General features: G+C 29.8%; 1 protein-coding gene across 1 annotated transcript; it reads right to left on the bottom strand.

Moving 5' to 3' along the window:
* Window positions 1-7595: 7595 nt before the first annotated feature.
* On the bottom strand, window positions 7596-8955 carry LOC129316754 (multiple organellar RNA editing factor 8, chloroplastic/mitochondrial-like). The gene is made up of 5 exons (XM_054961136.1): window positions 8755-8955; window positions 8513-8570; window positions 8052-8108; window positions 7926-7960; window positions 7596-7838 (listed from the first exon to the last, which is right to left on the bottom strand). Exons 1-5 carry the CDS (start codon window positions 8953-8955, stop codon window positions 7596-7598), a joined length of 594 nt encoding a protein of 197 aa, XP_054817111.1.
* Between the last annotated feature and the right edge of the window lie 6452 nt (window positions 8956-15407).

Genomic DNA, 15407 nt, shown 5'->3' with positions numbered 1-15407 from the left:
TGGATAATTAGTATATGCTTCCCATTGTAAAAGAATAATTAGAATCAAAATAAGAAAGATTTACTTTTCATTCTGAAACTTGTTTCAATAATTCATTATAAGTTGATTCATATAAATAGAACCAGATGGGTGGGTGTCAGCTATCAATCCTTGTAAATTGCAAAATAATAATAATAATAAATAAAGAACATCGGATGCCATCATCTTGGCTTCATAGATGAGGCAAATATTATTTTCACCAATAGAATCACATCAATTTTCACCCACGAGGACATTGCTTACATCCACGGATCTACCTTTCGTGCAAATTGTTTTATATACTAATTCATGGGGTTAAGAAAAAAAATGATATTTCTAAATAAGGTTAAGACTTTTCATTAGTTTAAGTTATTGAATTTTACACTTATACTAAGCTGTGTTACCTACCAACAATCATGACCAAATTACATTTTTTTAAAAAAGGTTTTATGTCTAGAGGAAAGACAAAAAAGTGACTTGCCACCAGCAGGTTTTCCAATAGCCAGACACGAAAATTATTTTGGATAGCTTTTAAAAATAATATGATGCGGTTGATGAGGGAAAATGTTTTAAAAAATATGGATACATGTAGATACCATAAAAATTTAAAATAATTAAATAATAAATCATTTTTACAGAATAGAAGTAAAAAACCATATCATAAAATTTAAAAATAAATAATTAATAATAACATTTTTATTATTGCAATAAAATAATATCTATTTTTTTATAAAAGTATCGATAAAATAAATATCTTTTTATAAAATATCTAAAAATATTTTTTTAAAATTTTAAATAAAAGGACAAATGATCTTTTAATTGAACTTTCTATAAGTAGGTCCATAATGGTAATTCTGATCCTTATGTGGGGGGGTGTATTTATATTTTTCACTTGTTTTTTTCTAATTGGATGGGCTATGAATAACATGATGTATTAAGTCCATCAAAAAAATTTTCTGAAGAGTGTGGAAAAAGTTCTTACGACAAGTATACGCACCAAGTCTCTCACATTTTAATCGCATATCTAAATACTTTGATGACGATGCCGGAACTAGTGCTCAATTATTAAACTTATCCTTACTTAGATCTTAGATTTATGTGTTCTAAGAGCCTGACTCTGCAACATAGACATGTGCGTGTTACTCAAGAAACTGTCCATCATTATTATTATTATTATTTATTTTTAAATTTTCATTTGGGGAGCATATCATTATTTATTCTATGATAAACATCAATTTAGATGAAAAATTTTCTTTCGATGCATTCATATGTTTTTCCCTGGACCAAGGACCACACATGCGAATATGCGATAATGAGAATCTCTTGACCTCCACGAAGAACACTAACACGGTTTTTTTTTTCCCCCCTGAGAACAATAAAATAAAACGGTTTTTTTAGGACAGAAATAAAATATATGATAAAATAAAATGAGTTGATTGCTCTAGAAAGGGTGACACACACTAAACTGCCCTTACCATTCTTATAATTTACAGAGTATAGGTTGGTATCTTCTCTACTCTCAAGCAAAGATTGAAAGGGCATAACGGTCTTTCAACAGGTTGACGCTCCACAGGAAGTCATTCATACGACGTCACTCTTAGTAATCACTCAGCAATCTGAACATCTGTACTGTAAAAACTTTGCACGGCGAATTGAAGATCATTTATTTACAGATTTGATTTTGCCTTTGAAATCACAGCTGTTATGGAGTCATGTCGATGAAACTTTCTAGAGTTCAACCCTACAAAGATAAGGACCAAATTTAAATTAGCTAATCGTAATTGATTCCTCCATATGTGCGCGCGCGCCAGCTGAGTTTTATTTGGCTTCCTCCCCATACCGCGTCTTTCTTTTTTCTTCTTCTTTGGTTGATAACTTAAGCTTTGATCTTAATGATTACATTCATTTGCATAATAGAGATAAATGGGCATTTTTATGTGCTCTATTATTTAATTTGGTTGGTCATTTATCTACCGAACTTGATTTAATTAATCATATTAGAAATTCCCATCCATATATTTTCCCCATTAATTTCTCTGCCCAAACACTGAAACCTGCTAAGTTGTTTTAATTTACACACAAAACACAGTTCGTAAGAAGAATTTGCTTCGCGAGGAGAAAAGGGGACTTTTGTCTTTGGAACAAATGGGAGAAACAGATATGGCTAGATAGACTTTGCAAGTTTAAAGGTTTATTCCTTTCTACCATCCATATATATATATATATATATAGCAGTGTTCTGCACTTCAATTACCATTGTCATATGTCTAAAAACGACTCTCTATTTAACTTCTATGTCCACGTTATGACTTTGGTGGATCTCAATTAATTTGGTCTAAGTTGGCATTTCTCCCTCTAGTTAGTCATCTTGAATATAATGAGCCTTTTGGAGTATCTCTGAGTTTAGTCAATATTTGGTGCTAAATGATTTAAAGAAGTTTCATTATACTATAATCTCTGCCTTACTATAAGGTTTTACATCGTTTTAAGTGGTGTTTCTCCTCACGACGACTTGCTATTTTTAGTGTAGCATCATATGACTGACTAATATGTCTATGACTTATTCTGATTATCAAAACATCTTATAGTATATTATTAGTTGCATGTGAGATGTTATTTGTATTGATCGAGATAATTTGAGTGGAGACGATGCATAAATATCTAATCTCATATTCGGAGGAAGAGAAAAGAGTTGGTTTTAGAAATTTTTTAAACACGGAAAGTGAGCAACTCTCTTCCCCTTGTTTGATTTAAAAAATTTTCAAGATACTTCCTACTTTTTTCCTTTTCTCACTCTCCCCTTCAAAAGTGTCTCTGTGTGTGTGTACGCGCGCCTTTTTTTTTTTTTTTAAGGGAAGCTAGTTGTAAATAAATTAGTTGTTGACAAATTTAGATTCATACAAATTTTAAAATTTCTCTTTTACCCTATTGATCAATATCACACTCTAATCTCTCATTTGCCATTCCAAGCTCTCAGTTTTCTCTCTGTCCCCACATTAAAATAATATATTTAAAATAAAATTTAATTATCATGTAAGTTGAGAAGATGATAATTGCACTATATGTGCCTATTTTTTCAAATAAATAAGAAGAACAAAAAAGAAAATAATTGAATTTCATAGGAGTAAAATAATCAGATAATAATTAGCAATTAGCACTCCCCCTTTATTAAATCAAACAATGGATCATTAACATCCCTCCCTTCTCTCCATTAAACCGAAAAGTGAAACAAAGTATAATTGATTGCTAGAATCTGATATTTTGTCTTATATCATAAATGATGAAATGATCATCCAAATATTGCTTTATTTTCTTAAAAACCTGACTGACATGGAGGATTAAATTTATCTGATATGATATTTTTATTGGATAGTATATAAATTAAATTAGCGCTTCAAGGATAATATCGTCAAAATATATGTTCCTTGTTGCATTGAAAATAACATGTATTAACCGATTCAAAATCATCTTATTTAATTTGTTATATATGTGGTGCCGTTATAGTTATGCCATCCTAAGGAGAAAATTTTTTTGATCAATCACAAAGATTAATGATTATTAGGTATTTAATCACGTAGAATGCCTTAAATTATATTATCGGAGCGACACCTGGCCAAACTTGAATTTGATGGCCTTAATTAATTAACCATATGTATTTTGCATGGAATCTAAGCTGAATTACACTATCATATTATCCAATAATTTCTTTTTATAAGATCTACTTAATTAACTCAATCATAGCACAGAATGAACGAAGCCCTGATAAACTTGACTCTATTTCCTGTTGGCCTGTTGGGTTCAAATAATATAGGGAAGATCACTATTGAGGAGTCCCACATAAGTATTTTAATAATTACTCCAAGATCCTACGAAAAGAAGAAATTAATTTGAAGTCCCAAGGGACTTCAGGATAAATAAGTTTTGTTGCCTAATTACTAAATTGCCCTCTGAATCTTCCTCTTCCATATTTGAAAAACACACACTTTCTCCATCCTCGTTTCCCTTAAAAACTATATATGTCATTCGTGCTTGTGGTTTCGGTGAACGACATCCTTCGTGTTTTTGGTTTTCTTTGGTTTTTGTTGAAGCTTTTCCCTCGTCGATCCTCTGTCAAAATGCCATCTATGTCGAGGCTCAAAGCTTCTTCCTCATTCTTCTCTGAAAGATCGATCACAGATCTCCTCCATCAAAGCTTCTCCCTCACATACTTTATTTTCTCTCTCCCTGTATCACATATCTCCTTCAATCCCTCCCCTTTCTTCTGATATTTGTTCTTTATTTATTATTATTTTTTAGAATACGAGAATTTGTTAACCATTGTTTGATTTTTTTTTTTTGAACATTCAACAAGGATGGCCTCATTTGCGTGAGATTGTGTGACGAATTATGAAAAAGATGGCGTTTGATTCTAGATTTGATGGCAGAAGCGCTGAATGTGTTTAGCAAGGGGAACGGTTTCCTGCTCATCTCTTAGATGAGCACCAAACCATCTAGATTTTATCTGAACACTTTAGATTTAAAATATTATTTTATATTAATTTATTAAAGTAAAAATTTATTAAAATTATTTTATAATTTTTAAAGTATTAAAATTTATTTTTAATGTGATTTAGATTTAATTTACATGTCTAATTTAATATTAAAATTTTTATACTTGATGCATATTAATTATCTAGATGTACTCTGCACAGTTCAAATATTAATTTGGACTGTGCAGAGTGCATCTGTAAAATTTAAGATATTTAATTATAAAAATTTTAATATTAAATCAGACTCTCTAAATTAAATGTAGATCAAATTAAAAATTTATTAAAATTATTTTATAATTTTTTATGAATTTTTATTTTAATAAATTAATACAAAATAATATTTTAAATCTCGATTGTTTAAATTAAAATCTGAATGATCCATATTTTATCGCAAGGATGCACGTGAAAACCATTCCCATTTAGCAAGGGGGTGAGAGAGAGTTTCGAATACCCATGGAAGGTCTAGAGGCCAAATTAGCAATTAGGAAAGAAAACTTATTTACTCAAAGTCTCTTGAGACTTCAAATTAATTTTTTCATTTCACAGTGCCTTTGCGTAATTAGAATGCACCTGTGAGGTTGAATATTGATGTTTCCAATAATATATGTATCAGTAGATATATCTTGTAATTAATCAAATTTAATCATGGGACGAACAAACCAAAACTTAACTAAAAAAATTTTCAATATTAATAACAAAAGTCTACTATGGGGCATTTAGGGGTCAGCTCACTAAATAGCAAATAACTTATACTCCTCTGGTCTTGTATATTAGTCATTTTCTAGAATCATAATTTGATTTACTTTACAAGTTACTAACCGATGGAATTGTCATGTTTTAAATTGAAATTACCAAATTATTCTTAAAAAGTAAGAAAAAAAACACAAAAAATATTGTATTGTTTGTTTACTTTTTGATTTGTACTTGCGAGTTATATTTAAAATTTTACTTACTTTTATTTCTTATACTTTTATTGCATTGGTATTGATGAAGTTGATAGAAATAACTTATAAACAAAATCAGATGGAGTAAATTGCAAGTGGGGGCGTTCCTTAGAACAGAGTCTGTCTAGGTCTGTTGTCTCTCTGACCTCCCAGTAGAGAACTCCAAAATCCTAAACACAGGATGGAGAATATTAGGGCTTCATTTTCATTAGATCTTAAGACGGCCATAACTTAAGAGCTTCTCAAAGGGAGAGACCTGAGCAAGCAGCTACTTCAATTGTTCTTCTTCATCATCATGACCAGTCTGATGCTATTAGATTAGATGAAGGCTCCTTGTTATGGATTCCATTTGCCTAGGATCTTGTCAGCAACATGCTCACTTTCTCAAACACTCTTCTTCTCTTCCACTCTTATGACATCCTTATTGCTGCTACTCCTGCTAAATCTAATCAGGATCACAATCATTTGGATCATCATACTGTCAAGTCTTTCAACACTAGAAACAGAAGAGGCTGTTATCTAAGGAAGTAAGAATCACATACACACAATCCATGCCTCTGCGCATATATCTTAGTCATGAATTAGTAGGTAATGTTTGTCTGCTATTAAGGGTAATTTTAGAAGGATGGGATGATTTGATGAAGAACTTGGGTTAACTTTAGCCATATTTGATTTGTTTGAATTAGTTAATTAAAAATGAGTTATAAATAGGAATGAGTTAAAAATGATTCTTGTGGACAATGGCTATGCATGGAGGAAGTACAGACAAAAGAGGAGAATGAATGCCACATACCTAAGGTTATATAAATAAGAGAGAATCACATCCAGTCCCCTCCTAAGAGAATTAATTACAGATAAAAATCAATAACAAGTCCCATTTAAGAAGAAACAAATCATGTTTTTATTTTAACAGTAATTCGTTCGACATTAATCCTTATCCATGATTAATTTCTTTGATGGGGGCTGGATGTGATTTTCCCTATAGATAATCTCAATTTTCCATGCCACCAAATTAGTGCATACATATGGATTTAAATTCGGTGACTGTATTTAGTATAAGTATTGAGTGTTTGTACCATTTGGTTTGTTAAAATCCAAATCAACAGTTTAAATAAACTTACTCATTTATTAATCTCAAGTGGAGTATGAATTCATAACTATTGATTTAAATTTTAATACTTCAGATGATACAAACACTCAATGCTTCTACTAAATATAGTCATCGAATCTAAATCTACACACATATGTGTTTTTTTGTCAATCTATCTATTATGATTGCCACGTTAGAGAACCTTGCAAAATAAGTAGGATTTATAATATCATCTAATACTTAATTTTTTGAGATTGAATCTTATGCTCGTAAACATTATCTTACTCAATAATACATACTGCATGTGTCTGTTTGTCTATCTTACAAGTGAGATTTATAAGTTTAAACAACTTTTCCATGTTATAATAAGCTGGTTTTTTAAAATTAACTCTCCCTTTAAACTTGTAGTTTCAACATTATCTTAATTGAATTGAATTGAAAATTGAAAATGAAGTTGCATATGGATGCAGGAACTACTGCAGATGTAGTCACAAGCACAACCAGGGATGTCCAGCAATGAAACAAGTTCAGAGAATACGAGAGAGGCCTCCCTTATACGGAACCACCGATTTTGGAATTCATACTAGCTTGCAAAACTCGTCAATTGCTTCCGAGAATATACCTCTGGAATATGACTCTTCTGGTAATCTTTCTGAATCGTCCTTTGCTTAGTTTCAATAACAGTTCTTACCACCATTAATCTTCCTCTTCATTTTCTAACACTCCGTGAGAAAGAAAGGACAGGTTTCATTCTAGAAAGAAATGAGCATATATAATTTATTGGACAAAAAAGAGCATTCATATGGTTACATGTAGAGTTATAGGCGTGCACACACTAGCAAGCATCTGTAAGCAAGTTTTCAGGTTGTTAAAACTACAGTTCCAAGTGTTACTCTTGTTCGTAGCCATTAATTATGATATAAACAAGGATAATGTTCCTTCTCTTTATCTAGTTATGATGTTATAACCATGGCAGGGTATCGGCCTTGCTCATGTGGATATCCAGCAGGGTGATTAGGAGGGACTCATGTGAGGACCAGCGTTCGGCATAGGAGGTCTACCTTGCGTATCTCTGTTCACAATATTTTCCCTCTGAAAATTTCTTGACCTATCAGCATTGCGAGGCCTATCATTGCGTCTGTTCCTTTCATTTGCCCGTGCGCTGTTCCTTACCCATTCTTCATGATACTTGGGATCATATGGAACACCTTGCCCATTCATAAAGGGTTCACCTGGCGGGGGAATTGGGAGATTCCACTAAATGTGAGCGGCTTGCAGTTATGCAGCAGCAATAATATAATATATGCAAAAGATTACGTTCTAGCGGGATTTCAAGCATCATACAAATGGAGCAGATCCTTCCGAACTTTTGAGAGATGCTGATGATATATTGAATTGACCAGAGCAGGAAGAAATGCACATATCGTACAATATCCAAAAGATTTTTGAAATTGAAGGCAAAGTTCTTACCTCCATAATCTTTGTTCTTGACGTCCAAATATGAATCAGGAACAACTCTAGGCAATTCTGCAATTTCAAGAAAGATTAGTCAGGTTCACGATTTTACGGAAAAATTAATTAACAAAAGAAAGAAAGAAAGTGTTTAGGATTATCTTCACCCTTAAGTTTGTACGAAAGTTCTTCAGATACAAACTGAATGTATCTTCATCCTGGCTTCTTCTTCACTAAAAGAGTGAACAATTTGAATGCCAATCATAAGGCCAAAATGTGAATTCATATAAATAGTAAAAATATATTCTCCCTATATATTTTTCCAAAAATTAAAACAATAGCGTGCCCTCAGTAACAAGCGAAACATAATTGCTTCTCTTCCTCTTCTGCTCTACCATTTATTTGAAGTATGATTGTACAGCAATGACTACAGTATACAAGTCAATTGCAAAACTACAGCAGATGTGTATATGAATAACCTGCAAAAATTGCTTCTTCTATTGTGAAGTAATCTATTAGGCCGCTAAGATAAAATATCTGCCATAATAAATATGCAGCTATAAAACACTAACAAGCTAACACTAGGGAAAAGGAAACAATCTTCCAAACTTCAATAAAACGCATCTCCTGACAGTCAAGAACTAAAAATTTGAGATCCTAAAGAAATTGATCACCACCATCCGCTGATTAGTCATATTATAAGATAGTACCTGTCCGCTACCTGAGCCAAAGTTTTTATATAGCTATCAACGATCTCGCCCCTTGTGGGATCACCTTCGGGCTTCTCCATGACAACAAGCCAATGCTCAAAATCACATCCATCAAGCAAGATTGTCTCTTTAGGTGGCCGGTTCGACCAGTTGGGGTTGGGATCATTGAGATAAATAATAGGGCCAATGTATTCTGAATTCTGCAGGCCCATGAGTTTCAATAATCACTAAATCACTAAACACACACACACACACACGAGCGGACGTATTTATATTTAAACAATCACTCGTACACACAGACACGGACACACACACACACACACGGATGTATTCATATTTGAACAACCACTTGTATATATACAAGCATAATTTGTTCATACATAAAAAAAAATTATCAATTTTCTAAACCTAATTTTTTTAATTTTTTTAACAACTTGTTATTTCAAAATTAACATGTTATCAATATTATACTAAATAAAAAATATATATGTTGTAAATTTATTTTTCAAGTATTTTTATAAGTTTTGTTTATTCATGGACGCATTGTTATTCATATTCAAATAATCACTTGTACATATATGAATATAACTCGTTTGTACATAAAAAATTGACAGTGTTTTAAACCCAAATTTTTCAATTTTTTCAGCAACTTGTTGTCTCAACATTCACATTTTATCAATATTATACTAAAAATATATATGTGTGTGTTATAAATTTATTTTTCAAGTATTTTTTGACTTTAGTTATTCATGGACACATTATTGTTCATATCCAAACAATCACTCATACATATATGAATATGATTTTTTCATATATAAAAAAATTATGCATTTAAAATTTATTTTTCAAGCATTTTCGTGAATTTTAGTTAATCATAAATATATCATTGTTCATATCTAATCAATCACTTGTATATATCTAATCAATCACTTTTAAATATACATAACAAATTTTTTTATTATAAACAAGTTATATTCATATATATATATATATATATTTATAAATAATTGTTTAGATATGAACAACAATGTATCCATAAATAATTTAAACTCATGAAAATCCTTAAAAATAAATTAGTAGCATATATATATATATATTATTTAGTATAATATTAATAAAATGTCAATTTTGAAATAATAAGTTGTTAAAAAATTGAAAAAAGTTAGGTTTAAAAAATTAACAATTTTTTATGTATGAACAAATTATGTTGGTACGTGTACAAATGAATATTTAGAGATAAATGATAACACATTTATGACTAACAACAAGTCATATAAATGCTTGAAAAGAAGTTATAATATATGTTATATTTTGTTATGCATAACTAAAAGTGTTTAAACGAAGGTCTAGCTTCCAGTGCGGTGGTGGTTTATTCACCAGGGATGGTTACGATGACAGTGGGTTTTTTTGCCTTTTTTATAAAAATTAAGGGTATTTTTGTAATTGAACAAAAAAATTAGTTGTCATTGAGGTTCTTCGACCTGAAAAAAAGTTTTAGAATGTATTTAACCCTATATATTATTAATTTCATTCTGAGAGCCCTCGTGAAGATTGCCTCAAGGTTTAGGCTGAGAAGGAGGGTTCAAGGGTTTGTGTTTGTGGGCTTCGCGATACGCCATTCCCATTATAACTAATTATAACAATATATTGAAATGAAATAGTGTTAATGGTAAATGCCGTGCTAATGACAATTTTTAATTGAAAAATTCTAGTAGAATATATTATATCAATGTATTAATAACAATATCTCAATTCTGCTGGTAAAAAATATCAATATATCAATTTATCTATATTTTGTTATCTATAAGAATATTGTAGAAAGAAAATAAATCATTATATATAAAAAAATAGGATAGTAAGCTATGAATGAATGTCCTATTTTGCGTACTTCAAATTATGCCACGTGTCCATTTTTGGAATCAAATAATGAATGTTCTATTTAAAAATTCAATTTACAAAATTTAATAAATCTTAGATGTGTTGATTAGAGTAAAGATTCCCGATTTAAAAAGGAGTATTATTTTTTATATTTATCTAAGCTCAAAAAATATATCATTAACTAAAATGAATTTCTATACATATGTAATTACCAAAAAAAATTTCTATACATATGTATAATAAAATAGTGGTTACCAGTTACATAATTAGATAATAGATAATAAAATATCTATGTATTCAAAAAGTATAAAATCTATTTAAATTTTAATTTAAATTTATATTATACCAAGATTTGTGGATGGGTTATTTTGTTTGAGGTTTAATTTATATTTCATTTGATTGAAAATTCAAATTCAAAATTCCCTCTAACATTAACTAAATAGTAATTATAAATAAAGTTGTGCGGATGTATGTTCATTTGTGAATTTTGCTTTTTCCTTACATTTCATTAATTTATTGTATATGATGTCTCATTATTTTTTTTTTGGTCTTTTTATTAATTTGTATGAGTATTACCTATTTTGCATATATTGTTAGCTTGTACATTGTTCATTTCACTGGTGGTATTTGTGCTATCAATGCTGCAAGGTGTAACCATCATATCATAATTTGAGTGATTCATCCTTAAAATATAGTTGGGTAAACTTCATCAAACAATTCAAAAGGTTTTTTGATTATTTTTTTTTCAAGATTTTAATGTAAGTTTTTATATCTATTATCTTCTTTAGAGTGATTCCAAATTTTAATGTCTTTTATCTTATAATTATACAGATATTATGCAAGCAATCAAAATTTTTTGGAAGTCATTTATCAAGAATTTGGTGAAGGTATTTTTGGATTTTTTTTCTTATAAGAAAAATGAGAATATAATTTGTAACTCTAAATTTATTGTGGAAATCACAAATCATATCATTAAAAAGGGGGAGCCAAAAAATTTATCTTCAACATCAATTAGAGTTGACCTTTATATATCTCAATTGAATTTTTTTAACGTATATCAAATATGAATAATAATACTTTCAATAAAATTTTAAAACCCCCATAAATTACGAATAATGAATATCAATTTGAAAAAATTGTAGCCTTTTCTCTGTGTTAAAAAAAAAAAAACAATTATTTTCATCTATAGTAACTAGGAGGCCCAAATGATAAGACAATATAAATGCAATGACAATGAAAAATGAAGGGATTTGAATTTAGTGATTATATTTATTAGTATATGTATTGGGTGTCTGTGTTATTTGAGTTGTTGAAATTCAAATTAATGGTGCAGATAAACTAATTCATTCATTAATCTCAAGTAAAATATAAATTCATAACTATTGATTTAGATTTTAACGATTCAGATGGTCTGAGCACTTAATATCTATATTAAATATAGTCACCGAAACTGAATCCAAATCAAAATGGAGAGTCGAGAAGGAGCACAGGACAGAGGAGGCAATAATATAAGTACACTTTTGCTAATGGCATAAAGCTAAAGCAACATTAATCAGGTTTTAACGCTAGTAATGATGCTGACCTTTGCTATAATTAATTTAATTAATTATTAACCATCTGGGACATTGGACATTAATTGGCAATCGAGGTAGGCTTTTAATTAATTAATTTCATGAGGTATATGCTTGTAGTTGGCATGCCCTGATGCTATCTCATTGTCGCGCACTTTGACTATTTTTAACGTACGTTTCCGTTAATGTGACGGATGGATAATCCATTTTGACTTGTTCACTTCCTCTCCCGAAGCTGTACAAAAAGCATTGAGGCAACCCATCATAACATTTGCTTGCTGCTTAGTGGCTTCACCAAAAAGAAGGAGATCATATGCAAACATTAGATGAGAGATTGAGGGCACTTGCTTCATGACGTGGATAGGTAACGAGATGCCCGAATAAGGTGAGAAAGCCTATTCATGCATTCACAGCACAAACAAGAAGGGAGAAATCAGTCTCCTTAATGAAGACCTCCTTGAAGAGAGAAAAAACCAGTTCGCAATCCATTTCACGAGACATTATAAGATATGGTAGTAATACGGCTCATAATTAAATTGATGAAATCGGAGCTCATACCAACATCGACCAAAAGCTTGGCTTTAGAAAATCTCACCTAATCCGATCGTAAACCTTTTCTAGATCTACTTTCATGGCAAAGAAACTTTTTTTTCCTTCTCCCTTTCTTCATAATATGCATAATCTCTTTCCGAATAGTGATATTATCCTAGATTTGGCGTCTTGGTACAAAATTAGCTTGAAAAGGGGAGATGAGATTATCCATACATCACTTCAATCTTGGTAATACACTAATAGTAAACAAAACACAGAGAGATTAGCTGAAAATGACTGACTAGCTCTGGCTTGTCTCTCTTAGGGATAAGAGAGGCGAGGGTTTTATTTGCTTCAACTACATAAATAAGAACCCTTGAAAACCTCGTGCACACATGGACAAAAAAAAAACAAAGAAAGAAAGTCTCCTACCGTCTCCCAGTTAGCTCAAAAGAAGATTGGGGAGAAACCATCGTAGCCTGGGTCTCTATATGGGTCCATAAAAAACAGCTTTTCTAATTTCTTCATTTGAGGGGATTGCTGCTAAACCAGCTGAGATCTTGACTAATAGTAGGGAAATAAGTATTAGTATCTAACCAAACTTCACTTGAGTCCTTAAGGCAAAAAATTTGCTTAAAATACTGAGAAACAAGTTCTTATAATTCCAACTCATCCTCAATAGATCTCCCAGAATCATCTTTTAGAGTTAAAATCCATTCTTCCTCCTTCTCATAGTCATTTTTAAGTGGTAATATCTAGTGTTTCTATCACTATTGTTAATTCATTGAGTTCATACTTTCTGGAACCACTTAGTTTCTTCTAAACTCAAAATCTCTTCCAATTCTCGTTGCAAGGAGACTTTTGACTTACAAAGAAAGCTGGAGCACAGGTAAGCAGATTTTTAGATACCAATGTTAGTCACTTAATTGTGTTGGAGTATTTGAACTTCATAACTTGCACTAAAAAAAAATCAAAATTATTGGAATAACAAAGATGAGAATGTTGAGATAAATGAGCGGGCATACATGTAAAAATAAAATTTAAAATGAGCACATATGAGAAAAATAAACATAGCACCTATTAAGGGGAAAATGATAAAGAATCGTTTGAGATGATTTAAATATGTATAAAGAAGATTGCAAGCGATGCTAGTGAGAAAAGTGAGATAAATAATTTTGAGCTTTATTAAAAGGGGTAAAGAAAAACCAAAGAGAACATTTGTAGAAGTTATTGATCGAGATTTGTTAGTTAACAAACTTGATAAATGATAGAGTATAATAATGTTGTACAATCTATATAATTGGTCCCACCTATTAACATAAAGTTTGTTAATGTTTTATGTTGGGCCTCAAATCCATATTGTTAGTCCATTACCCTCGTAAGGCAATGATATGTTCTTTTTTTTTACCAAACGAAAAAAAAACTTTGAAGGAAGAATACGTGATTTAACAAATTGATTATTGCCACATAATCCCCTATTATCAATATTGTTAACCTTCATTTATTAAAAAAAATTGTTAATCTCCAATAGCGACACCTAAGTACACTTACATGATTTAATAATATTAAATTATTATTCCCTTTGTCTCGGAAATGAGACGAAGAATACATGATTGTCACTTTGTTAAAAAGAATTATGCTTGCTTTGATCTCTGCTTTATATATATATATATATATATATATTGTGTTTTCTCCGGCTATTTCTCTTATTTGGTCCACTATCATCTTCCACTAACCTAAGATTAATATTATTTAATTTTATTGACATGTAAGTGCTATCAAATCCTTCATTAATAAAATCACATGATATCAAACGTTTTCACAAAATTGACATGCTGACTCCACTTGCTTTTCATATTAATCATCTTCATTAGCACTAGGTTAATCATGTATTTAATTCTCTCTTACTCTGTCTATCAGATTTGGGTAAAATATAATTTTTGGAATGTTACAAACTTACGCTTAATATTAATTTATTGGTTATTGCGTTTAATCACTTTTTTCATTTTAAAAATAAAAAATTAAAAACTTGTTTGAATGAGTATCTTAAATCTAATTGTTTCTAAAATTATTCTCATTTTTTGTTTTTATAAACAAAAAATAAAAATATCTCAAGAATGTTTTCATTTTATTTGTTTATTTTAAAATACATTACATTGATTATTAAAAATTACAGTTATTTTAACCAATAATTATTATAAGCTATCACTATTAATCATTGGTAATCATAATTATCGATTGATTTTTTAAATTATAAAACTGTTTTTAAATTAATGCAACCAAACATATTTTCTTTGTTTTGTTTTTAAAAAATTTTAAAATTGGTATTGCAAAATAATTGTTAAAAATAAAAAACAAGAACAGAAACTAAACAAGGCTTTAGGGCCTGCTTGGTTTTTATTTTCATTTGAAAAAATTATTTTGTAGTATATTTTTTAAAATTATTTTTAAAAAAAATAAAATAAAAATTTATTTAGTTATGTTAATTAAAAAACAGTTTTAAAATTAAAAATAGATAAATAGTTATGGTTATAAGAAGTTAATAGTAGTGATTAATAATAAAAATTAGTCAAGCTAATTCTAATTTTCAATAATCAAATATAATATATTTTAAAAATAATAAAAATAATTTGAAGTTGTTTCTATTTTTTTAAAAAACAAAAAATGAAAACAATCGTAGAATA

Source organism: Prosopis cineraria, unplaced genomic scaffold (assembly GCF_029017545.1).
Source record: "Prosopis cineraria cultivar Desert tree isolate PC_DT_omini unplaced genomic scaffold, ASM2901754v1 PC7, whole genome shotgun sequence".
In the NCBI taxonomy this organism is placed as follows: Eukaryota; Viridiplantae; Streptophyta; class Magnoliopsida; order Fabales; family Fabaceae; genus Prosopis; species Prosopis cineraria.
This window is presented reverse-complemented; position numbering and strand designations above follow the sequence as displayed.